The sequence below is a fragment of the Callorhinus ursinus genome, unplaced genomic scaffold (assembly GCF_003265705.2).
Source record: "Callorhinus ursinus isolate GAN/ISIS: 27379988/994484 unplaced genomic scaffold, GSC_fseal_2.0 scaffold16, whole genome shotgun sequence".
NCBI lineage: Eukaryota > Metazoa > Chordata > Mammalia > Carnivora > Otariidae > Callorhinus > Callorhinus ursinus.
In genome coordinates this window covers 24025821-24050335 of record NW_027397078.1, presented here as the reverse complement: position 1 = coordinate 24050335, position 24515 = coordinate 24025821, and the positions used below count along the sequence as shown (strand labels likewise).

General features: G+C 39.1%; 1 protein-coding gene across 6 annotated transcripts in view; it reads left to right on the top strand.

Annotated features, from left to right (window-relative positions):
- The window catches only part of ZFX (zinc finger protein X-linked), a 56876-nt gene that overhangs the window by 10759 nt on the left and 21602 nt on the right, over positions 1-24515 (top strand). For 4 of the 6 annotated variants that reach the window (XM_025857587.2, XM_025857585.2, XM_025857586.2 and 1 more), the window contains exons 2-3: positions 12046-12134; positions 15077-15646. In XM_025857587.2, the coding sequence (XP_025713372.1) occupies positions 12074-12134; positions 15077-15646 (631 nt within the window). In that variant the 5' untranslated portion in view covers positions 12046-12073. Of the gene's footprint in view, positions 1-12045; positions 12135-13393; positions 13449-15076; positions 15647-16728; positions 16816-24515 lie in introns of those variants that run through there. The other 2 variants (XM_025857590.2, XM_073901973.1) reach the window with 2 other exon arrangements.

The window sequence follows — 24515 nt, the reverse complement described above, 5'->3', positions numbered from 1 at the left end:
CCAACAGGACTTTTTTTTTTTTTTTTTTTTTTTGATCAGTTCTCAAATTTATAGGGAAATGCATAGGGTCTGGAATAGCAAAGGCGATCTTGGAAAAGAAGTTGGAAGACTTACACTACTATATATCAAAGCTTATTATAAAGTTACAGTGATTAAAACAGTGGGCACAAAGCCAGATTGATCAGTGGAATAGAACAGTCTGAAAGAAGACCTACATATATAAGGTCAGCTGATTTACAACAAAAGTGTATTGGGATTTCAATTGAATGTAGAGGTTAATTAAGGGAGAATTGATACTATTCAACATATGAAGAACAAGACTTTTTTTTAAGTTTTTATTTAAATTCCATTTAGTTAACGTACAGTGTAATATTAGTTTCACATCTACAATACAGTGATTCAGCACTTCCATACAACTTATTTAACCCATCCCCCCACCCACCTCCCCTCTGGTAACCATCAGTTTTCTCTCCTACAAGTCTGTTTCTTGAGGCACCTGGGTGGCTGAGTCGGTTGGGCATCCGACTCTTGGTTTTGGCTCAGGTCATGATCTTAGGGTTGTGAGATTGAGACCTGTGTCAGGCTCTACACTCAGTAGGGAGTCTGCTTGGGATTCTCTCCCTCCCCCTCCCTCTGTGTCGCAACCCATCCCCACCCCCCACACTCATTCTCGCTTGCACTCTCTCTCAAAATACATACATACATCTTTTTTTTTTTGAGTCTGTTTGTTTGCCTCTCTTTTTCCCCTTTGCTGGTTTGTTTTATTTCTTAAATTCCACATATGAGTGAAATAGTATTTGCCTTTCTCTGACCTATTTCGCTTAACATAATACTCTAGCTCCATCCATGTCATTGTAAGTGACAAGATGTCATTCTTTTTTAATGGCTGAGTAATATTCTGTTGTGTAGATATACCACATCTTTATCCATTCATCAGTTGATGGACACTTGGGCTGTGTCCATAATTTGGCTGTTTAGATAACGCTGCTATAAACATTGAAATGCATGTATCCCTTTGAATTAGTATTTTTGTATTTGGGTAAATACCTAGTAGTGCAATTGCTAGATCATAGGGTAGTTCTATTTTTAATTTTTTGGGGAACCTCCATATAGTTTTCCACTATGGCTGTACCAGTTTGTATTCCCACCAAGAGTGCAAAAGGGTTCCCCTTTATCCACATCCTCACCAACACCTGTTGTTTCTTGTGTCGTTGATTTTAGCCATTCTGTTGGATGTGAGGTGATAATCTCATTGTAGTGTTGATTTGTGTTTTCCCTGATGATCAGAGATGTTGAGGATCTTTTCATGTGTCTATTGGCCATCTGTGTTTTTTCGGTTTTTTTTTTTTTTTAAGATTTTTATTTATTTATTTGTCAGAAACAGAGAGAGAGCATAAGCAGGGGGAGCAGCAGAGGGAGAGGGAGAAGCAGGCTCCTCACTGAGCAAAGAGCCCGATGTGGGACTCGATCCCAGGACCCTGGAATCATGACCTGAGCTGAAGGCAGACGCTTAACGACTGAGCCACCCAGGCGTCCCAAGCCATCTGTGGTTTTTTTGGAAAAGTGTTTCTTCCTGTCTTCTACCCATTTTTTAATTGGATTATTTCTGTTTTGGGTGTTGAGATTATTTTATATATTTTGGATACTAACTCTATCAAATATGTTATTTGCAAATATCTTCTCCCATTCTGTAGGTTACCTTTTAGCTTTGTTGACTGTTTCCTTTGCTGTGCAGGAACTTTTTATTTTGATCATGTCCCAACAGTTTGTTTTTTGCTTTTGTTTCCCTTGCCTCGGGAGACATATCTAGAAAGAAGTTGCTTTTGCCTATGTCAAAGAAGTTAACTGCCTATGTTTTCTTCTAGGATTTTAATGGTTTCATACCTCACATTTAGGTCTTTCATCCATTTTGAATTTATTTTTGTGTGTGGTGTAAGAAAGTGGTCCAGTTTCATTCTTTTGCATGTAACTGTCCAGTTTTCCCAACACCATTTGTTGGAGAGACTTTTTCCCGTTGCGTATTCTTTCCTGCTTTGTCAAAGATTAATTGACAGTGTAGTTGTGGGTTTGAAGAGCAAGATTGATTTATCTATATATTTGTGTTTTTTTAATCACACTTAAGAGTTTTCAAGTATTTTTATCAATGGGATTTAAGAAAGCTTTTGTCTTCAAGTCTATTAATTTTGTACCAGCACGCTTTATAAAACTCATACTGATGGTAGTTTTTCAGTTGATTCCTTTGGATTTCATAGTTAGATCATATATAAATGAGTATAATTTTTTTAAATAATAATTGTATTTTACATTTTATTATCTTACCTAATTGCATTGGCTATAAATTCTCATGTAATCTTAATGATAGTGTTAATGGGTGTCCTTGTTTTTTTTTTGAGGGAGAGAGAGCGAGTTGGGGGGGAGGGACAGAGGGAGAGGGAGAGGGAGAATCTTAAGCAGGCTCCACGCCCAGTGCAGAGCTCTGTGCTGGGCTCAGACTCATGACCCTGAGATCATGACCTGAGCCAAAATTAAGAGTTGGTTGCTTAACCGACTGACCCACCCAGGCACCACGGGGTGTCCTTGTCTTAATTTGACTTTAGAAGGAATACTTTTAGTGTTTTACCTTAATTTAATCTATGTCTTTTTTTATAAGTTGATGCATCATTCTCCTATCCAAAAACATGTTTTAACATGCACTAGTTTAAGATTTGCTTATACTCGTGTGTTTATAATTTATAAAATTGTTGTAGAATTCACCCTTTAAAAATGTACAATTCAGTGGTTTTTAGTAAATTCAGAGTTGTGCAACCATCACCACTAATTTTCAGACATTTTATCACCCCCAAAAGAAATCCTGTGTCCATTAGCAATCACTGTCACCAACTCCCATCCCTCACAACCACTAATCTACTTTCTCTCTGTATGTATTTGCCTATTCTTGACATTTAATACGTGGTCTTTCATGTCTGGCCTGTTTCACTTAGCATATTCTTTCTGAGGATCATCCATGTTGGAGCATGTATTTGTATTTCATTCCTATTGTATTTTTTTAAAAAGATTTTATTTATTTGAGAGCGAGAGAGCGCACGTGCACAAGTGAGCATGAGCTGGGGGAGGTGCAGAGGGACAAGCCAACTCTGCTGTGCATGGAACCTGGAGCCTGAGGTGGAGCGCTGTGGGGCTCTCTTCCACGGCTCAGTCCCAGGACCCTGAGATTATGACCTGAGCCGAAGTCAGATGCTTAACTGACTGAGCCATCCAGGCACTTCATTCCTGTTTTTTTTTTTTTTTTTTAAGATTTTTTATTTATTTATATGCCAGAGAGAGCACAAGCAGGGGGAGCAGTAGGCAGAGAGAGAAGCAGGCTACCTGCCGAGCAAGGAGCCCCATGCAGGACTCGAACCCAGGACCCTGGGATCATGACCTGAGCCAAAGGCAGACACATGACCCACTGAGCCACCCAGGCATCCCCCTGTTGTATTTTTTAACTGTTAAGAAAATACCTTTCTGGGGCACCTGGCTGGCTTAGTAGGTACAGCATGTGACTTTTGATCTTGGGATTGTGAGTTTGAGCACCATGTTGGGTGCAGAGATTATTTAAAAGTAAAATCTTTAAAAAAATACCTTTATATTATAATGTAACTGAGTAGTTTTTTTTAATTTTTTAAAGATTTTATTTATTCCACAAGAGAGCAGGAGCAGGGGGAGGGGCAGAGGGAGAAGGAGAAGCAGACTGCCCGCTGAACAGGGAGCCTGATGGGACGTGGGGACATGAGGCCCGATCCCAGGACCCAGAGATGAGGACCTGAGCAGAAGGCAGACACCTAACTGAGCCACCCAGGTGCACCCTGGGTAGTTTGTTTTAAATAAAAAGTAGATGTTCTAGAGTATGGGAAATGAAAAGGGGACAAAAAAGGAGACATCCTAACTCACTGTTAAATTATATTCCTGCTCAAATCTGGAGAAAATACTACCAAAAACAGGGGTGCCTGGGTGGCTCAGTCATTAAGCATCTGCCTTCATCTCAGGTCATGATCCCAGCGTCCTGGGATCGAGCCCCACACCGGGCTCCCTACTCCGCGGGAAGCCTGCTTCTCCTTCTTTCACTCTCCCTGCTTGTGTCCCCTCCCTCTGGCAAATAAATAAAATCTTTAAAAAAAAAAAATAAAAACTCTAGTGCTTGGTGTTGATAGCACATCAGTGCAACTAGGTTCAGAGGGTACTTTGGCAACTCTTAGTCTGAGCATGAATAAGGGCTTTGGAAAAATAAGGCATTAAGAAGACGTCATTTTAGGACCAAATTTTAATAGATTTTGAAAGTTCAGACTCTTAGACTTTAACCAAAACTGTGAAGTTATTGATTGGTTCAGAATGGTTTTATGGAAAAAACTAATCTGTAATAAAAACTTGGCATTGAAATTTTGAGCAGGTGTACAGAAGTTCCAAGTAGGACAGGGCAAGGAAGGACAGGGCTCTGACATTTTCAGCAGCAAGCATTTTTTTCTTCCTCTTATTGTCACAGAGGGGGGGCAGGGTTGTTTGAAAACAAAATATACTATTCTTCAGGAATGGAATTTGAAATAAAGCTATTAGATTAATAATGTTAATTATGTACATGTTTTTCCTTAGTTTTTTTTTTTTTTAAGATTTTATTTATTTGAGAGAGAGAGAGAACGCGCACTCGCACAAGAGCAGGGTGAGAGGCAGAGGGAGAGGGGGAGAGAGAATCCCAAGCGGACTCTGAGCTGAGCTTGGAGCCCAAGGCGGGGCTGGCTTGATGTCATGACCCTGAGATCATGACCTGAGCTGAAATCAAGAGTCAGATGGTTAACTGACTGAGCCACCCAGGCACCCCTCTTTCCTTAGTTTTTGAGTAATTGATCTGTCAAGTGTTGATAAGAGTTGTAACTTGTCACTACTATTGATTTCTTTTTATTTCTCTCATAGTTTTTTTGTTTTTATATATTTCCATGTTTTATTTGACACATACAAATTCATAATGATTTCAGATTCAAGATAGACTAGAGAACACACACATTCACTTTTTTTTTCCTTTGAAAATTATATTGAGGAAGAAGTAGAGAAATCCAGAGAAACAAAAAAACCTGAGAGGTATGCCACTTGCAAACCAGAATATGGCGAGTTTCTGGTTGAATAAAGCAATTGGGAATCAATTAATGGCAAAACCCTAGGGAGCTTAGTGAACCTGTAGCCTTATTCAAAAAGTCAGAAGGACCATCCAGAAATTTCATTCTGCATTATTCCTGATCTCAGAAGCAGGGATGTCCTAGGAGAAAGAGCAAGCTGTGGTCACAGCCAGTTAATTAAAGGTATGAAAAGCTAAGTCATTTACCTATTAGTATAGATGTCTTCTCCTGTGGTTTTCTTCCTGAGATAATGCCAGAAATTCAGTGCTCTGATTTACAAATTGTCCATAGGAAATTCCAGAGTGGGTACTGTGGGGAGAAAGGGGCAGTGCTTTAGGTAGCTTGTAGCCAACCTGAGGGTTATTGGACTTCTAGTAGTGGAAAGATGGGATGCTTGTCCATCATTGAAAGAAAGCCTGGCTGTTTACATGGTTCTTTCTCTCCCTTGGCCTCATTCTTCCAGACTCTAGAGCTCTCAATGTGGTCATAATTTAGGTTTATTTTTAGGCAAACAGGGATTCTCAACTTGAGCTGAGGAAATACAATCCAGCTATCAGAATGTAACTTTGGTCTTGACCTTCATCTACAGATATTGACAACCTAGAAAAATCATGCTTTTGAGGAAAATCAGCAGTTCAAAAGGGCCACCAAATCTAACCAATTTAATAATGAGACAGCAGAGGAGATGGTTTAATTTAGAATACACAGTTAACTTCAAATCTTCAGAGATATTTGGGAAGATACTGTATCTACCCAAAAAAGGAGAAAAGATTGCTGTGGAAAAGAAACTAAGTTTATTTTGATATTAAAATATGACCTTTTAGATAAAAATTCAGTAGATGAAGATCAAATTAGCTAGCTTAGAAAAAAGAGTTTAGGGGTTTTGAGAATGTAGAAAGAAAATATGAAAGAAAATTTAAAGAAAAATTAAAGAAACATGGAGGGTAGATTTAGGAGTCCTTACATCATATAGTAGAAATTCTAATATGAATGAACAGAGAAAATGGAAGGAAATACAGAAACAACAGAAGAAAATTCCTTGAGTTCAAGAAGGGCTCAGGTCTTTTTTTTTTCTTTTTAAGTGATCTCTCTGCCCAACATGGGGCCCGAACTCATGACCCTGAGACCAAGTCACATGTTCTTAAGACTGAGCCAGCTCCGCTTCCCCTAGGATGGCTCAAGTCTTTTCTTGTTTTTTAAAGATTTCATTTATTTTTGAGAGAGAGCGCACAAGCAGAGGGCGCAGCAGCAGAGGGAGAAGCAGGCTCCCCACTGAGCAAAGAGCCTGATGCGGAACTTGATCCCAGGACTCTAGGATCATGACCTGAGCCGAAGGCAGACGCTTAACCTACTGAGCCACCCAGGCGAACCAGGGCTCAAGTCTTTCAATTGGAAAGGCCCCATTGAGTTCTGGATGTAAGACAACCAGAGTTTTTTTAGAGAGGTAGCAGTGAAAATAAAGAGTTGACGAATTTAAAAGTGGCTAGCTTAGAGGCAAATTTAATTTAAGGGCTGAATTGGTAAAAGAAGTGAAATATAATTCCATACTTGAAAATTAGGTATCTGAAGAAATAATGGCCAGCATCGAACAACGTGGGGAAAAAACTGGAAAGAAATGTAGCTTAAGAGGGAAGATGTTAATTAGGATTTAAACGTAAATTTTCACCAGTTCCACTTTTGCTCTAAGAAAAATCTCAGTCAGTAGAGAATGCAACATGATCTCGAGGTTGCAAGTTCGAGCCCCATGTCGGAGGTAGAGTTTACTTAAGAAAAAGGAAAAAGAATTCTCTTAGATCTGCTTTTTGCCTTTCTTGCAGCTTGAGCAATTCCATTTACTGTGTATAGCACAGTTTAATTCTCTGATTTTGACTTAGGGAGAGGAACTAGGATTGAGTCATAAAATTAAAAAGCAGTGAGTTTTTGGGAGGCCAGAAGCAGAAGAGTAATTCTTGTATGCATAATAGCTGCAAAAAGCAAAGTAAATATGTAAGCACCCTGTTAACTTGCTCAAGAAGGGGGATCATTACAGTGTCTAGGCATCAAGAGATCCAAGATGGAAATATATTCGCTATCCCTAATTTAAGATAAATGCCCTTGCTATACCTATTAACTTGGTATGGTATTTTTATTGCTTTATTATAAAGAATGGAAGAAAGTTTTTGTGAATTTTTTGAGTTTCTCTCAACCCATTATTTCCCTTAAAACTGTATGTTTTTCTCTTGTGAATTCTTCCACACCATGTTTAGGATCATGATTTTTGCAACTGGGAAGAGACTATTTTACTGACCTTGAGGTGAGAGTGGCGTCCCAGAAGTATTTTTGAGGACATTTGGTAATCAGACAAAACTTTAGTATGTGTTCACCTAAATTGTTAGAGTATTGGTTCTCTGAATCATTCTGCTTATTTCTCTCCAGATTCAGCTCTGGGCTTGGTTCTTGCAGCAAAGGCAGGGGCAATTTCAGTTATGTTATTAGTGCACATTCCCCACTCTTAAGTTTTTCACAATCCTGAGAACTCTTCTAAGTAGCTTCTGTTCTAAGAACATTGGTTTCATTCTGACAGAGAGAATTACTTTTAAATTCTAACCCCACAGGGGTTACAAAGTTGAAGGATAGTCATCTCCCCTTAGGAGTACAAAACGTGTTTTTTCCTGATTAGAATTTTGTAATGACAAAATAGAATGAAAAATAATCAGTCAAAACTGTTTAATAATTACTGCTCACCTATGTCAAAAATAAGGTGAGTGGATACCCACCATTTGGGCCAGAATATCTGTTAGAAAATAAACGGATAGGATGTAAAATGATGGGAATAATGGCAGATAAGCCTTGTGATAGCTGGGGTTAACATTTTAGAGCAGCTTGCATATAGGGGAACTGCAAGCGGGAGTGCTATGATCAAAGCGGTGCTTCAGAGGATCAGTGTGCAGCAGATGCAGATTGCAGGAATGCCTGCTCAGGACTTGGCCCCAGCCCTCACGTGTTAACAGGCTTCCTCGTCGTTTGTTGTGGGAGTGGCAGAAAGGCCAGTGGCGAGGCTATTTTCATCCCCTGGTGCTGGGTTGGGGGTGGGGGGAGGCGGGAATGGGGAAATAGGAAGCTGAGAGTAAGCGGTGACGCTGGGAATAAAAAGAGAGGGACAGATTCCTGAGAAGTTGTGGAGAAGAAACGGAGAAGGTCTGACAACCTGACTGAATTTAAGCAGGAAGAAGGAAAAGGCCATAGTGGTCATGTCAGGAGAAAGCAGGGTTCTATCCTGATGGAAATATTCCACAGGCAGTCTGGTGGAAGTGTTAGGTGCTACCCTGAGTATGTGAATTTGGGGACTCATCTTTGTGTAAATGGTAGTTGAAACCGTGGAATAAAAAGCAGAAGAGAAGAGGGCTGAGTGTACCTTCTGGAGCAAGGCTGCAGTAAGGAGTTGGGGAGGCAGAGTAACCAGCCGTTGGGAAGGTGGGAAGAGAAATGAGGGAAGGAGAGAATTTTGGAATCCAGGGGAGTGATTATCTGTCAAACTCTAATAGAAAAGCCAAGGAGAATGAATACCCAGCAAAAGAGTTAGTGTGTAGGTTGAGAATTCTTAGAGCTGATGGGATTGGGTTTATGTAGGGAAACTGGAGAGGGGGCCTTAATACCTTAACGGATCCTGATTGCTCTCTTAATTGGCTTAATTTCAGGTAGTAGTATGGCATTATGTTTAGAAGATTAATTTACTATTTATCATTTTATAATTACATTTTTAAAGTGGGGAGAAGAGAAAGCATTATGGTTAGAGGTGATTTTATTTATTTATTTATTTTTTAAGATTTTTATTTATTTATTTGATAGAGACACAGTGAGAGAGGGAACGCAAGCAGGGGGAGTGGGAGAGGGAGAAGCGGGCCTCCCACTGAGCAGGGAGCCCGATGCGGGGCTCGATCCCACCACCCTGGGATCATGACCTGAGCCAAAGGCAGACGCTTGACAACTGAACCACCCAGGCGCCCCTATTTTTTATTTTTTAAAGATTTTATTTATTTGCGAGAGAGAACATGAGGGGGGGAGGGGGAGAGGGAGAGGGAGAAGCAGACTCCCTGGTGAACTGGGAGCCACACGAAGGGCTTGATCCCAGGACCCCGAGATCATGACCCGAACCAAAGGCAGACCTTTAACCGACGGAGCCACCCAGGTGCCCCGCCAGAGGTGATTTTAATGGGGAGAGAGCAGTTGACAACTTATTCAGAGCATGTATAGTTTCCGTTTTTCACAGTTGAAAAATTTTTTGTTCCTTTTAATTTGAAGCAGTTTGAATAAATAACACAAAACATGTCCTTCCTTGAAAATGAATAGAATATGTCTCAGAGATGACATGTTGAAAATCCATTTATTACATTAATGTTATTTGAGTTTTTCATGGATATTTAAGAACTATTTATATGTAAGTTTAACATCTGAAAATAAGATACGTATAAATAAATATTTATTGCAAACAAGTAAAATCAGAGTGAAAGGATAAAAGTGCTGTAGAAATTCAGAGGAAGGAGAGATTATTTTCAGCTTTTTCTTTTTTGGTGGGGAAGGAGACTTGGGGAAAAGGTCTAAGCAGAGTTGATAAGGGAAAGGTGTTCCAGGTAGAAGAAACCCTGAGCTCAGTGTAGAGCTGGGGTCTTATTAGGGACATGGGACATTTTTGTTTGGCTGAAGTGTGTGCATGCAGTGGTGGGGGGAGGTGCTTGAAGGGAAGGTAGGGGAGAGAATGATGGAAAGATAATTTGGGGCCAGAATTTAGAAGGCAGGAGTGTGAACTTTATTTGGAAGCAGCAGGGAGCCGTTAAACATTTTTCAACAGAAAAATGACACCATCTAGCTGATGCTTTAGAAAAATGACTCTTGGGGCACCTGGCTGGCTCAGTCGGAGCATGGGACTTTTAATCTGGGGGTTGTGAGTTTGAGCCCCATGTTGGGTGTAGAGATTACTGAAATAATAAACTTTAAAAAAATTGCACTTTCTGTTATTTGAAATTTTAGTAAGAAGCATTCAGTACTTATATCATCAGCAAAAAATGATAAATGTAAGAGAAAAATGCATCTGAATGGTACCATTTAGGCTGGATTAGAAAGTGAGAAAGTAGATAAGGAAACCAATGAGGGAGGCGGTTTATGCTGTATTTACAACATGAGTAAACCACAATCCCTGATTAGTGATTAGTATTAAATAGTGTATTATTTAATTGGTTAAGTTTTTGGTCGGTTTTTTAAAGATTTACTCATTTTAGAGAGAGAGCGAGAGCGCATGTACGTGAGCAGGGGGAGGGGCAGAGGGAGCGAGAATCCTCAAGCTAACTCCCCACTGAGTGCACAGGAGCCCGATGCAGGGCTTGATTCCACAACCCCAAGATCATGACCTGAGTAGAAACCAGAGAGTCAGCTCCTCAACTGACTGAGCCACCTAGGCGCCCCAGGTTTTTTTGGTTTTTGTAAGTTTGGGCTTAAGTAGAAAAGGGAGCATTAAGGTCATTGGGTTGTCTTGTAAAAACCTAAGGCAGATAAGGTTCTATAGCTGGACTTCAGAAAGGTCTAGAACCTGTTGGTAAACCTCCCCTCCCTGCTCCCTCTACTTTATTTCTCCGGGCATTCTCTGGATTCTTTCTATTTTTTATTTGTAAACCTTACCTCACTAGTCTAACCTAAAGTTGGAAAATGTCCTTCCTCATCTCCTGTGTTAAAGCCAGTGGTGGTAGTGGTGGGGAGAAGACTGACCCTTGTTCATGGTTTCAGATTCTCAGGGATAGGACTTTGATTTTGTTATGCTCACAGATGAACTTGTTTTTACTTTTTTATACCTAGTGCCAGTCAGCTGTGTCCTGGAGAGCATAAATACACTGTGGGAATTTACTTCTCTAGATTGGAGGGTCAGTTAAGAGGGGTCAATGTAAGTTAGGCAGAATTCCCAAAGGGTGTTTACTACAGTCATACATTTTGATTTTTTACAGTTGTTTAATGTATTGGTTGAAAGATAGACTACATTAAATTTAGAGAAGTTATAGGGAAATTGTGCAGAAATTTCCCCCCAGTAAGCTGTAGAGTATGTTTAAATTGAACTTTAATAAAACTGGTTACCATTCTGGGAATATGGGTTATACAGACTGAGAGGAGACGAGAGTGCTAGGGTGCTGGAAATGTTCTAGATCCTGATCTGGGTAGTTTAGTGATTATACAGGTTTATGCCTGTGTCAGAATTCATCAAGATTCATCAAGATGTGGGGCGCCTGGGCGGCTTAGTCGGTTAAGTGTCCGACTCTTGATTTCAGCTCAGGTCATGATCTCTGGGTTGTAAGATCGAGCCCTGCTTTGGGCTCCGCGCTCAGCGGGGGAGTCTGTTTGAGATTCTCGCTCTGCCCACCCCCCACTCCGCATTGTCTCTTTCTCTCTCTAAAATAAATAAATCTTTAAAAAAAAAATTCGTCAGGATGTGTATACTTGATGTGTGAAAGCAGTATCTCAATTAAAAAGCTAGGTACAGGGGCTCCTGGGTGGCTCAGTTAAGTGGCTGCCTTCAGCTCAGGTCGTGATCTCCGGGTCCTGGGATCAAGCTCCACATCGGGCTCCCTGTTCAGTGGGGAGTCTGCTTCTCCCTCTCTCCCTCTGCCTGCCACTCCCCCTGCTCCCCCCCCAATAAATAAAATCTTAAAAAAAAAATGGCACAACTGACTTGTTTGGTTTATCTGCCTTTCCTGTCATCTAGATGCCCACATATCGTCGGACATCAGTTAAGTTCTCTTTCATTTTAGATAGATAAATTTTTGATAGGTGTTCATCTCTCACATAATTTTGAGTGTTTCAGAAATGTAGATATCATGATGAGATTTTTAATAACATGATATTAAAAAAGTAATGCTTGGTTTACTTTTTTCTGATTTAGGAGCTGTGACTGATGAGAATTAAAGGCCATGGATGAAGATGGACTTCAATTACAACCACAAGAGCCAAACTCATTTTTTGATGCAACAGGTATAACTTGGGTCGTTCTGCTTCCCAACTACCAAATTTGGAGTTGGCTATCAAGTGGATGAATTGCTAGACTCTGACATTGATACTCACACTTAGGTATCTTTTTATCCTGTCACACCTATGTTTGTTAAAATGAGCACATTATTATTCCTGTCCTTAAAAATGTGTTTCGCTCACAACCAGTATTCATGTTCTTCTCCATAAGAGCAGCGGTATCAAAACACCAGTGCTCTCTTCAGTTATTTGCATCTTGCCCAGTTACGGTGCTAAGTCCGGTTACTTCTCCCTTTGAAAATGTTCCTTGCTTACATATCCCTTCATTCTACTTCCTCCCGCATAGACATTCTCTTTCGTCTCATTCTTAGTCTGCAGTAACTTTTAAATTCTTTTCCTTACCCTTAGTCTCTTTTGTCCAGCCCACCAATTAGAATACATCAAAAAATAACATGTAGATTGTGTCATTTGTCTGTTTTCCATTACCCAGCAGGTAAAGTAAAAGCCTCAGGCCCTCCACCTTCTGACCCCATCCTACTTTTATAATGCTGTCTCTCACAAGGTGACAAAAGGAGCCCTCTGCTTCAGGAAGACAGAGTCTTATCTCACTCTCCAAACTACAAGGACTATTAAATTCATGAAATTCTAAAAATAGAAAAAAAATGTATTCACAATTTCACATTACCTGTGATTCCAGTTGTGTAGCATTGTAAAGTGATTATGCTAGGTTTTATAATGTAAAATGGTTTTTTATCACACTAGCTAGCTACCCTTATAAATAAAATGTTGACTAGTTTTCCATTGGACTTGAAATGATCATGTTGCAGTATATTAAAGAAATAATGATTAACTTTATCAGGAAATTAAATATTAATGATTTTAAATTTTAACTTTTCCTTCAGTCTCTTAATCCAGTGGGGGTATATGTATTTTACTTAACTTGGAATAGTCTTTTAATTTACATTCGGTAACTTCAGTTTGATAATGATAAATGCAAAGGTATAATTCTCTCTTCATTAGAACATGAAATATAATTGATGTGCTTGAAAAAGAGACTAAGCTCTTTGGAGAAAAACACACACTATTTAGTAGCTTAATCTTGCCACAAGTGAGCCTGGGTCATGGACTAAGTGGTGGATTGAAAGGCTATTGCATTTTAGCCCTGATGTTAACACTTATGGTGTTTGTTTATCTTTGAGCAAGTCACTTAATCTGTCAGGGCCTCCGTTTTCATGTCCTAATAATAATGAAACCTCTCATTACAGTTTTTCAGAACACTTCCCATACATTCCCATTTGATCATCACAACAGTCCTGTGAGGTATGCATGGCAGATACTACTGTCCTCATTTTACTGATGAGGAAACCGAAACTCAGAGGTTAAATGACTTGCCCAAGGTCACAAAACGAATAAGTGTCCAAACTGTACTCTCTGATTTAGATTTTATAACCAGTCTTCTTGCTACCAAATGCTTTCATTTTCATGTCTGCAAAGTGGAGATTACGGTGATCTGTTGCTGATGTTAATATTGAGAATATGGAAAATAAATGAGTATAAAGCATTTTGTAGAAGTCCTATAGAAATTAAAGCAAACATACTCTTTATTATTTCTAGATGTAATTAAAATGGATATTAACTGGCTGTAAGATTTCCTACATTTTTTAATGATATTTTTGGCCCTTGTTGGTCATTCGTGTTTGTTAAGCAAAGCCAAATGTCTCTGAGGACCTGGCCAGTGACACACAGTCATTGAGTTAGGCAGCTGCTTGGACTCAATCTGGTTTGAGTCACATCCAGAAGCACTCATCAACAGAATAGCATTTTAGGTTAAGACTTTTATAAAACTTTGCTTTTCTCTAGACCAGGATCCAAGATACTGGATTTGTTTTCTTTTATCCTATGTTTTTGGCAAGGACATTTGATTTTGATTCCCATTTGTGGCATTCATTCAGATTAATATTTATGGAGCACCATAATCTGTGCAAACTGTGTGATCTTGGTGAAGTCATTTAATCTCAACGGGGCTTCAACTGATTCAGCCTTCTACCTTTATTCCTTAATTGCAGAGTGGACTAGAGTAAGGGTCTTATATTCTGAGAAGCTGCCTGGGGGATTGGGATATGGGGGGACAGGAGGAGGCTGGCTGGAGACGGAATACCCTGGTGAAGTTGCGTCAGGCCCCATTCCAACTAACCTTGGCCTCCACCACTCCAGAGCAGCTGCACTTCTATGCATCTCATCTATCCACAGAGACTCCCTAGCCAGTTGTCTTTTCTCCGTAACTGTGGCCTTCTAGCCCTCTTTTCATTTATGCCCTGATCCTTTTATATCCTAGATTCAGAGGATAATTTCTAAATTTCTGTAGTCATAAATGGAGGATATTGGTGAGATATTTTCTAGAACAAAGGGGGAGAAAGGGGTAAAGACGGAAGGGGTAAAAATAGATATATGGGAGAGGTGGAAAGAAGAAAAAATAAGAATTGAGGAGAAAGATATGGAACAAGAAGGAAAAAGGAATGAAAACACATATAATGAAGGAAAATGGTGTATTTGTCACCTGAACTGGCATTACTTACTTTTATAAACTTCCCTTAAGTACCTTTGCATATGGGATTAACTTCAGTGAGCCTAGAATTTTACTTTCATGAGTGTGTGTGTGTGTGTGTGTGTGTGAGAGAGAGAGAGAGAGAGAGAGAGACTGGCTCAATTGCCTTGGTTTTCTGTATTTCCATATCACTTGATTTGGGATGAGAATAAAAGTTCTTGTATTAAAAATTTCTGTTTCTGATATGATTCAAAAATAGTTTCCCTCTTTAATCTGTGTTAGTGTTTGAGAAAACTGAGGAGCTAGTCTGTTTTACTGGTAGGAATTAAATAACATTTACATTATTTGAGGTAGTCATGCACACCTACCTGAAATTTGTGATTTTAATTTTTTTTTTTTTAAGGAGCTGATGCTACACACATGGACGGTGATCAAATTGTTGTGGAAGTACAAGAAACTGTTTTTGTTTCAGATGTTGTGGATTCAGACATAACTGTGCATAACTTTGTTCCTGATGACCCAGACTCCGTTGTAATCCAGGATGTTATTGAGGATGTTGTTATAGAAGATGTTCAGTGCCCCGATATCATGGAAGAAGCAGATGTATCTGAAACGGTCATCATTCCTGAGCAAGTTCTGGACTCAGATGTAACTGAAGAAGTTTCTTTAGCACATTGCACAGTCCCAGATGATGTTTTAGCTTCCGACATTACTTCAGCCTCAATGTCTATGCCAGAACACGTCTTGACGAGTGAATCCATACATGTATCTGATGTTGGACATGTTGAACACGTGGTTCATGACAGTGTAGTAGAAGCAGAAATCGTCACTGACCCTCTGACAACGGACGTCGTTTCAGAAGAAGTATTGGTAGCAGATTGTGCCTCTGAAGCAGTCATAGATGCCAATGGGATCCCTGTGGACCAGCAAGATGATGACAAAAGCAACTGTGAGGACTACCTTATGATTTCCTGTAAGTCTTGGGGTACCGTGATTGTCAGAGGTATTTTTGAAGGCTGTCTTTCCTAACTTACATCAGGGGTGAAATTTTCTTGACTTCTATAAAATTAAAGTAAATCTCGTAGACCTCCCTGCATTATTGTTTCAGTTTGGAGCCTGTAAGATAACTCAAAATTAAGAAAAGTGAAATGGTGCAGAGTAGAGTTATTTCTCTATAAGGACACAATAGAAAGATGAGATTTCTTCAGTCTAGAAAGACAAAGACGAAAAGGAGTAGAACTGAACTTTTGAAATCATGAAGGATGTGACTAGGCTGTTACAAGCCTTTATTAGAATTAGGAATCCTCTTAAAACTAAAAAGGAGTTCAACTTGGAAAAAAAATGTATAACCGAACTACTTATATTCTTGTATATGGATGTACGGTGCTACTTATGTACTACTTATGTACTTACTCTGCTTACATGTAAAATGCTGTTTATATAACAGATAGCATGGAAAAGAGCTCTGGCATAGTATTGAAAGTTTAAATGATTCCAGAACATGATTTTCAAGTATGATGGACTCATAGTAGGTTATTGAAGAAAAGTAAGGTGTTTTGGAACACACTTGAACATTTTTAACTTAACGTCTGGAAGGATAGCTGTATCTTCTTACAACATATTTCTTGGTACCACTTTCAGAGATAAAATCCTCAATTGGATAGACCACAGTTCTGACCCAGTATGGGGATTCTTGTACCTTTAGGAACTAAACTTTAAACAAAGACTCACAGACTATTTGCTTATATAAATTCACAAGACTATTTGCTTTGCTTGAAAACCTGTTATAATAGAGGAATTTCACATAGCGTATATTGGAGTCCACCAGCATTTTAGGCAATACCTTTTAAAAGTTCCAGATTTTGGAAATCTGAGAATTCTTTGTGTGAAGAGGAAGAAAACGCCTTCATTCAGCACATGTGTTTGGGCTCCCTACTATGTGTTAGACATTGTTGTAAGTAGTGCAGATATGGATAGGTGATAAATAAAAAATACATAAAACCATTGTCTTTAGAGAGCTTACGGTCTACTGCAGGAGAGAAAGAGAGGTTGCACTGTGATGCAGAGGCGGGACCAAGTTGCTGTGGAGACAAGATGGAGTTGCTGACCTTTGAACTCAAGGATGAGTTCTAGTTTTACCAGGTGAAGAAGGGCATGAGTTGGGAGGGAGACATTCCAGGCAAATTGTATAGTATGTTAAAAAAAAAAAAAAAAAAAAAAGTCTGGCCTTTGCTGGGAATGATGGTAACTTTAGGATGTACTTGTATATCTTTGTGTACTTCCTGGTTAATTCATTAGAACAAATTTCTTTAAATAGAATTGCTAGATCAGAGGGTGTACACATTTATAAGTCTGGTGATATTGCCTCAATATTTTGCCTAATAATAACTCCCCCACCAGGTTTATGAGAAGGTCCATTTCCCTACACAGCTAACCAACAAGGGTATTATTTTCCTTTTTAGTTTTTGCCAGTCTCACAGGGGAAAATAGATAGCCATTTGAAGTTTGAATTTATTTTAGCAAGATAATTTTGGTAGTGATACAGAATAAGAGTAGATGAGGGAGAGACTAGTGGTAGAGGTTAGTTGAAATGGTTCATTCATGAGATAAGGAAGATCCTAAGTACCTTCACAGGAATGGGGACAGAAAGAGGGAACTAGATTCAAGAGAGTGTAGGAAGTAAAATGAATGAGACTTGGTGACAGAATAGGGGTGGGGATCTGAGGGAGAAAGAATTCATGGAGGACCCTAAGGTTTCTACCTTGGGGGATTGGGTGCCTGGTCATGCTGTTGCCTGAGAGGTGGAGATTTGGTGCAAAGAACATGATTTAGGACATGTTAGAAGTTTGAGTTGCTTGCTGGGGACAATCTGATGGATGTTTTTTCTAGACAGGTGATAATATGAATTTGGCGCTTTTGAGAGAGTTTGTGGCTAGAGGAAGAAATTTGGGACAACAAAATATAGATAGTATCCTATGTGGAAATGGGTGGTGGTTCCTCAGAGAGTACTTGTAGAATAATGAGTATGGATCCTTTAGATATTTAAGAAGTACACAGAGGAGGGCGCCTGGGTGGCTCAGTTGGTTAAGCGACTGCCTTTGGCTCAGGTCATGATCCTGGAGTCCCAGGATCGAGTCCCGCATCGGGCTTCCTGCTCAATGGGGAGTCTGCTTCTCCCTCTGACCCTAACCCCTCTCATGTGCGCTCTCTCTCATTCTCTCTCTCTCTCAAATAAAATCTCTAAAAAAAAAAAAAAAAATACGTGGAGGAGAAGAGCCCATGAAAATCAGGAGGTTTTGGGAAGTGGAGGAGAAAGAATTTCTAGAAGTGTCATCACTGAAAAGAGAGAATGGAGCTGTTCCATCGAGCAATTAGGAGGTCATTTGTATCTTAATTAAAATAGTTTCAATAAAGCAAGGGTCAATGGAGAGGAGATAGAAGAGATGAACCATAATGGATTGAGAAGTAGGTGGAAGTGAAGTAGGTGAAGCAATTTGTATAAATGGCCATTTTGGTCAGAGAAGGGACAAAAGAGGCGGGAGTATAGCTTTGATGTTTGGCTGGATGGTGAAAATGTGTTGAGCATACTTATAGTCTTATAGGTGCAGGACACAAACCATTGGGTAGAGAGACTAAAGATAAGGGAAGGGTTACCAGATGGAGCAGTTCCAGAGAAGGGGGAGGGAATGAGGTCCAGGGCAGCAGTGGAGGACTGTTGGGTGAGGCCTAGAGAGGAAGAGTGAGTACCTTCTCTGAGACAGAGGCAGTAAAAGGAGCTTTAGAATATTGGGAGCAGCAGGCGCCTGGCTGGCTTAGTTGGTAAAGCATGTAACTCTTAATCTCAGGGTTGTGAGTTCGAGCTCCACAGTGGGTGTAGAGATTACTTAAAAATAAAATCTTTAAAAATAAATAAAGGGACACCTGGGTGGCTCAGTCAGTTAGGTGTCTGCCTTCTGCTGAGGTCATGATCCCAGGGTCCTGGGACTGAGTCCTGCGTCGGACTCTTTGCTCAGAGGGGAGCCTGGTTCTCCCTCTGCCTGCCACTTTCCCTGCTTCTCCCTCTCTCTCTCTCTGACAAATAAATAAAATATTTAAAAAAATAATAAAAATTAAAAAAAAATGTTGAGAGCTATTTTCTTTGTGCAGCAAATTCCTCTGCCAATATAGGATGTATAGAGGTTGTGGGTGGAAAGCTGAAGAATAGAGGTAAAGAGTTGAAAAACCTTACTTAGTCTTAAAAGGAGGGACCAGGGCAGGAAGCTTAAGAATTTACAGGATGGATTATTTAGCTGCATTGAGGGGCCAGCTGAGATTGGGAGTCTTCAGTTTGTATGTCAGATGTGCCGTTCAGTATGAAAATACCATTTTGAAATACCACTGCCAGATTTTCTTTTGCAGGACCAGGCAACCCAGAGGCAAGGCTGGAGAAAGTAAGGAGTTGGGTTCATCGTGCTTTATGAGGGCAAGAGGATCTGGTGAAATATTTAGGCGAAAGCACTCTTGGTTCTCCTTCACTTCTCTTTTCACTTAAACTTGTTTGCTAAGGAGTAAAATGCATAGCATTGGTTTGACCTTTAGCTGCATACTATCTCTTGCCTTTATTATTCTTTTAGGAAGTTCAGCCCTCCAAGAATGTCATAAAAAAAAAACCAAAACAGTAAAAGTTGATTTAGTAACGGTTGACATGGTATACTAGATTTTTTTTTTGAGATTTTATTTATTGAGAGAGCGCACACATGAGCAGGGGTAGGGGTAGAGGGAGAAGCAGACTCCCTGCTGAGCAGGGAGCCGGACACAGGGCTCATCCCAGGACCCTGGGATCACGACCTGAGCCACCCAGAGACCTCCCCCGCACCGAGTATACTAAATTTTTACACTGTATTAGAGTCCAGTCTTGTAAGATTTTCATTCAAAATCTTGTAGTCATCTTTCTTTTAGGCTCTGGGTTTCTGCTAATTTATATAGATTTTAATGTTCCTAAAGTAGTAAATAAGGATGGACACAAACTGCTATTGTTGTGTATTTTTGTATATTTTATATATGTATATAAGTATGTATTTTAACAATACAGTGATAGTTTATTCCTTTTTTTTTTTTAAAGATTCATTTTAGAGAAAGTGTGTGCGAGTGGTGGGTGGGCAGAGGGAGAGAGAGAATCCTGAAGCAGACTCCCCTATGAGCATGGAGCCTGATGGGGGCTCGATCCCAGGACCCTGAGATCATGATCTGAGCTGAAATCAAGAGTTGGTCACTTAACTGACTGAGTCACCCAGGTGCCCCTCTTCCTTCCTTTTAAAATAGAATGTCACATCCAAGCTCAAAGAATACAAAGAACACACATACACAAGTTACCTAATACCCCTTTTTTACTATAATGAGATGGTTTGATTGCTTTTATTTATTTATTTATTTTTTAAAGCTTTATTTATCTTTGAGAGAGAGAGAGGGAGAAAAAGAGAAAACGTGAGTGGAGGGGCAGAGGGAGAGAGAATCCCAAGCAGACTCCATGCCAAGCACGGAGCCCGACACAGGGCTTGATCTCACGACCTTGAGCTAATGACCTGAGCTGAAACCAAGAGTCCGGTTCTTAGCCGGCTGCACCATCCAGGCGCCCCTGATTGCTTTTAAGTTGGGTTTAGGGATGGTGACTTTTTGGGGGGAGTATGGTGACTTTTGGTAGTATCTATTGTTCTTTTGCAGGTACTTCTTCATTTTTCCTCCATTCCACACCATCATCCCTTTTCCTTTCAAAGTATAGTCATGTTAAAAAATTTAATTTACTACTGGCTTTGGAATCAAACCAGTTGAATGCTTTGGAATTAATTAGCATTTCTCTTGTTTCTGCCTCCCAGTGCTGCATTTCAACTTAAAACCTAAATTGATTTCAGAAGTTTAGGATTGACAAAGGCTTTGTGGTAAGCATATAGAGGAACTATGGTCTGATTTTCTCCATGATAGAGAATGCAGAGATGCCATTATTAGCAGTCAACTTTAATGCTTTTCGTAACATGATGAGCGATGGTAGTATTATCTCTGAATTCCTATGATACTTATTCACCTCACTGGTCAGAGAATATGAACAGACACCTAAATACTCTTCAAAAATTTCGGTAAGTCATTGGATCTAAGAGCCTAATAAACAGCTTTTATAAAGTCTTTAGTGTCTATCTTGGCAGATTTTTTCCCTCTGAAGGTCTCATTTAAAATGACGAAGTAGCAATCCTCATTCTTTATAGTGTCCTGATAGTGTACATAGACACAAATGTTCTTTGTCACAGTAGAGCTGCCTTTGAGGCCAGGATGACCTCTTTATCTCATCTTTGCAGTCTAGATGTTATGATTGCTTCTGAATTTGATGGTGTTTCTTGAAAATAGGAACTATCCACTGCTTCTTAGCCATTGAGTATCTTCTTCATCAAACCCTGTGCCTATTAGGTGTGAAATAAATATTTGTTGAGTATATGAAGACTATAGCTGCAAGTCTTTGGGCATCATGCCACATCGAAGGTATTAATAATACATTTCTTCCCTACCAAAAGCTATTGGTTCTCACTTGCTTCTGGTTAGGCTAGATATGGTGGTACTGCTTTATGGCACTGAAGAGTTTTCTGGGTCTCTGAGAAGTGGAATGTTTGAGTCATCCATGTGTTGACCAAGTTGTTTTTTAGTTCTCCTTTAATCCGAGACAGCTGCCAGACATCCCTAATTTCTTTGCAGTGGTCTTCAGCCTCCTGGAGTTTGACTTTGCAGCTGCATAGTCAAGATGCTATTTTGTCAAACATCAGTTTGTACAATAGGGAAAGTTGGAGAAGATCTGGTGATGATGAGTCAGGCACTGCCTTACAACAGCTGCATGAAGTAGAATATTCTCTGGGTGCCTCTGATATTAACATGATCAACAAGAAGTCACTCTTTTAGTTAGAACAGTTAGTTAGAAGATGAGCAGGACCTAGGTATTCCATTCTAATCCTAGATTCAACTTGTGTTGAAATAAACTTTTTTTGGTAACAGCTTTAGCACATGTAACAGCATGTAACATATGCCATACCGTTTGCCCATTTGAAGTGTGCAATTCAGTGGTTTTTAGTGTATTCACTAACTTGGGCAACCATTGTCAGACTTTAGGTAATTTTAGTTAGCCCGAGGAGAAACTTCATACCTTGTGGCTATCACTCCCGTCAACCCTCTCTGTCCCGTCCAAGTCTAAGCCACCCCTAATCTACTTTCTGCCTGGATAGATTTGCCTGTTAGGGATATTTACTATAAATGGAATCCTGAAATACATGATTTATGACTGGCTCTTTTCACTTAGCAGAATGTTTTCAAAGTTCATCCATGTTGTAGCAGGTGTCAGTGCTTCATTCCTTTTTATTACTGAAGACTGTTCCATTTTCTGGGTGTACAGGGTGTACATTTTAGTCCATTTATAAGTTGTTTTCTTTTTGGCTGTTGTATCTATGATATTAACATTTGGATATTAACATTTGTATTCAAGTTTTTGTGGACATCCATTTCATATGTGGAATTGTTGGGTCATATGGTTTAACCTTTTAAGGAACTGCCAGACTGTTTTCCAAAGCAGCTGCACTATTTTACATTCCTACCAGTGGTGTATGAGGGTTCCAGTGTCTCCACACCCTTTGTGGCACTTGTTAATACTGTCTGTTTTTTTTTTTTTTATCATAGCCATCCTAGTGGATGTGAAGCAATATCCTGTTGTGGTTTTTGATTTACAGTTCCCAGATAGTTAATGATGTCAAGCAGTTTTTCATGTGCCTATTGGCCATTTGTATATATTCTTTGGAGAATTTTCTTTTCAGATGCCTTGCTCATTTTTAAATGGAATTATTTGCCTTTTTATTATTGAGTTGAAAGAATTCTTTGTATATTCTAGTTATAAGTCTCTTACAAGATAAATGACTTATAAATACTTTGTCCCATTCTGTCAGTAGTCTCCTTCCTTGGTAGTGTCCTTTGATGTACAAAAGTTCTAAATCTTGATGAAGTCCAATTTATATATTTTTCCGTTGCTGTACTTTTGGTGTCATATTTAAGAAACTGTTGCCTCATCCAAGGTAATGAAGATTTACACCTGTGTTCCTTTTAAGAGTTTTAAAACAGCTTTGGTTCTTGCATTTAGGCCTTTGATCCATTTTGAGTTTATTTTTGTGTCTGATGTGAGGTAGATAAGGAGCTAACTTCATTCTTTGGCATGTGGATATTCAGTTGTCCCAGCACCATTTGTTGAAAAAACAATTCTTTCCCCCATTGAATGTTCTTGGTACTCTTGTTGAAAATAATTGCCTGTAAATGTGAGGGGTTTATTTTTTGAACTCCTAACTCTGTTCCATTAATCGTCTATCCTTATACTAGTTCCATGCTGTCAGAGTGCGTAGTGAATTTGCAAAATTTACTACCCTAAATATTAAAGTTTAAATTTTTAAGTCCAGGCAAAAATGCATAATTCAGTTTTAAAAGGTGTAACACAGTAAGTGATGGCGACATTGTATGTTGTTATGGAAAACACGGGTACGTCAGGTATGTTTGCCTATCTTACAATAACATCAGAGGAAACAACTAATAGGCCTCTGGAGCATGGGATCCTTCCTGTCAAAAACTGAACACTTGGGGCACCTGGGTGGCTCAGTTGGTTAAGCGACTGCCTTCAGCTCAGGCGATCCTGGAGTCTGCTTCTCCCTCTGACCCTCCCCCCTCTCATGCTCTCTCTCTCTCTCTTTCATTCTCTTTCTCTCAAATAAAATTAAAAAAAGAATTAAAAAAAAAAACTGAACACTTAGCCATAGAGTCTGTTTTCTAATGTAAACCTACATGATACTTCATTTCTAATATATATTTTAATAAAATACGTTATTTAAGTTACTTAAGTTATTTTAAGTAGTTTTAAAATAGATAAATTAAGAAAAATTGTAGCAAATAATTTAAACTTAGAGCCCTTTAAACTAGTTTGGTTAAATGAAAGTATGTCATAATTTTTAACATGTTGATTATAAAATTGGAAATTTTACTTTGTGCAGACCATAAGTTTAATAAAAGTATTTTATGACAGTGAGTGTGGAGTAATAATATAGCTGTCTTCTCTCCATTTAGTTGTTTTTATATACTAAGGCTAAAGACGTTTTCACTAAGATAAAGTTGATTTCAAAATACTATTTTCTACAGTATGCAACTGCTTGTATAAAAGCTGAATGTTAATAAATTATTAGATTGGTTAGTTCTTAACTAATGCTTATTAAAGCTCTTTTGGTCTGGTGGCATTTATATGATTTAAGTCCATTTGAATTAGTATTTCAAGAAGAGCTTGGTGCTCATGTGTGGAAAATGCTTTCAGACTCATCAGACCTGTTTTCTAAATGACCTTTGAGTCAATTTGCATTTCCATCAGGAGATGGAATTAAGTTTGTGTAGTGAGGTTTGTTGTTAATAAAGCTCACTTTTCAGGGGGAAAATGTTTATGACTATATTTGTGGTTTGACTGTTACCAAGTCAAAATGGACAACTTTAAGAAAAAATTTTTTGACTTAAGCTTTTTTATCCCAGGAAAGATTGTAGATTTGTAACAAGTTGGTAACAATAAAAATAGGTAATAGTAAACCTTCAATAAATAGTATCTGTGTGCCAGAACTTATTATACATTATTTTCTTAACACCTTATAATGTTGGTGTTATCACTCTTCTTTACATATTGGGTAACAGAATCAGTTTAAGTAACTTGACCAAAGTTACACATCCAGCTAGCATTAGGTTGAGGATGTGAAATCAAGTGTGTTTTATTCCAAAGTATCTACCCTCCACTCTCATACTGCCTTTCTTCGTGTGTGTGT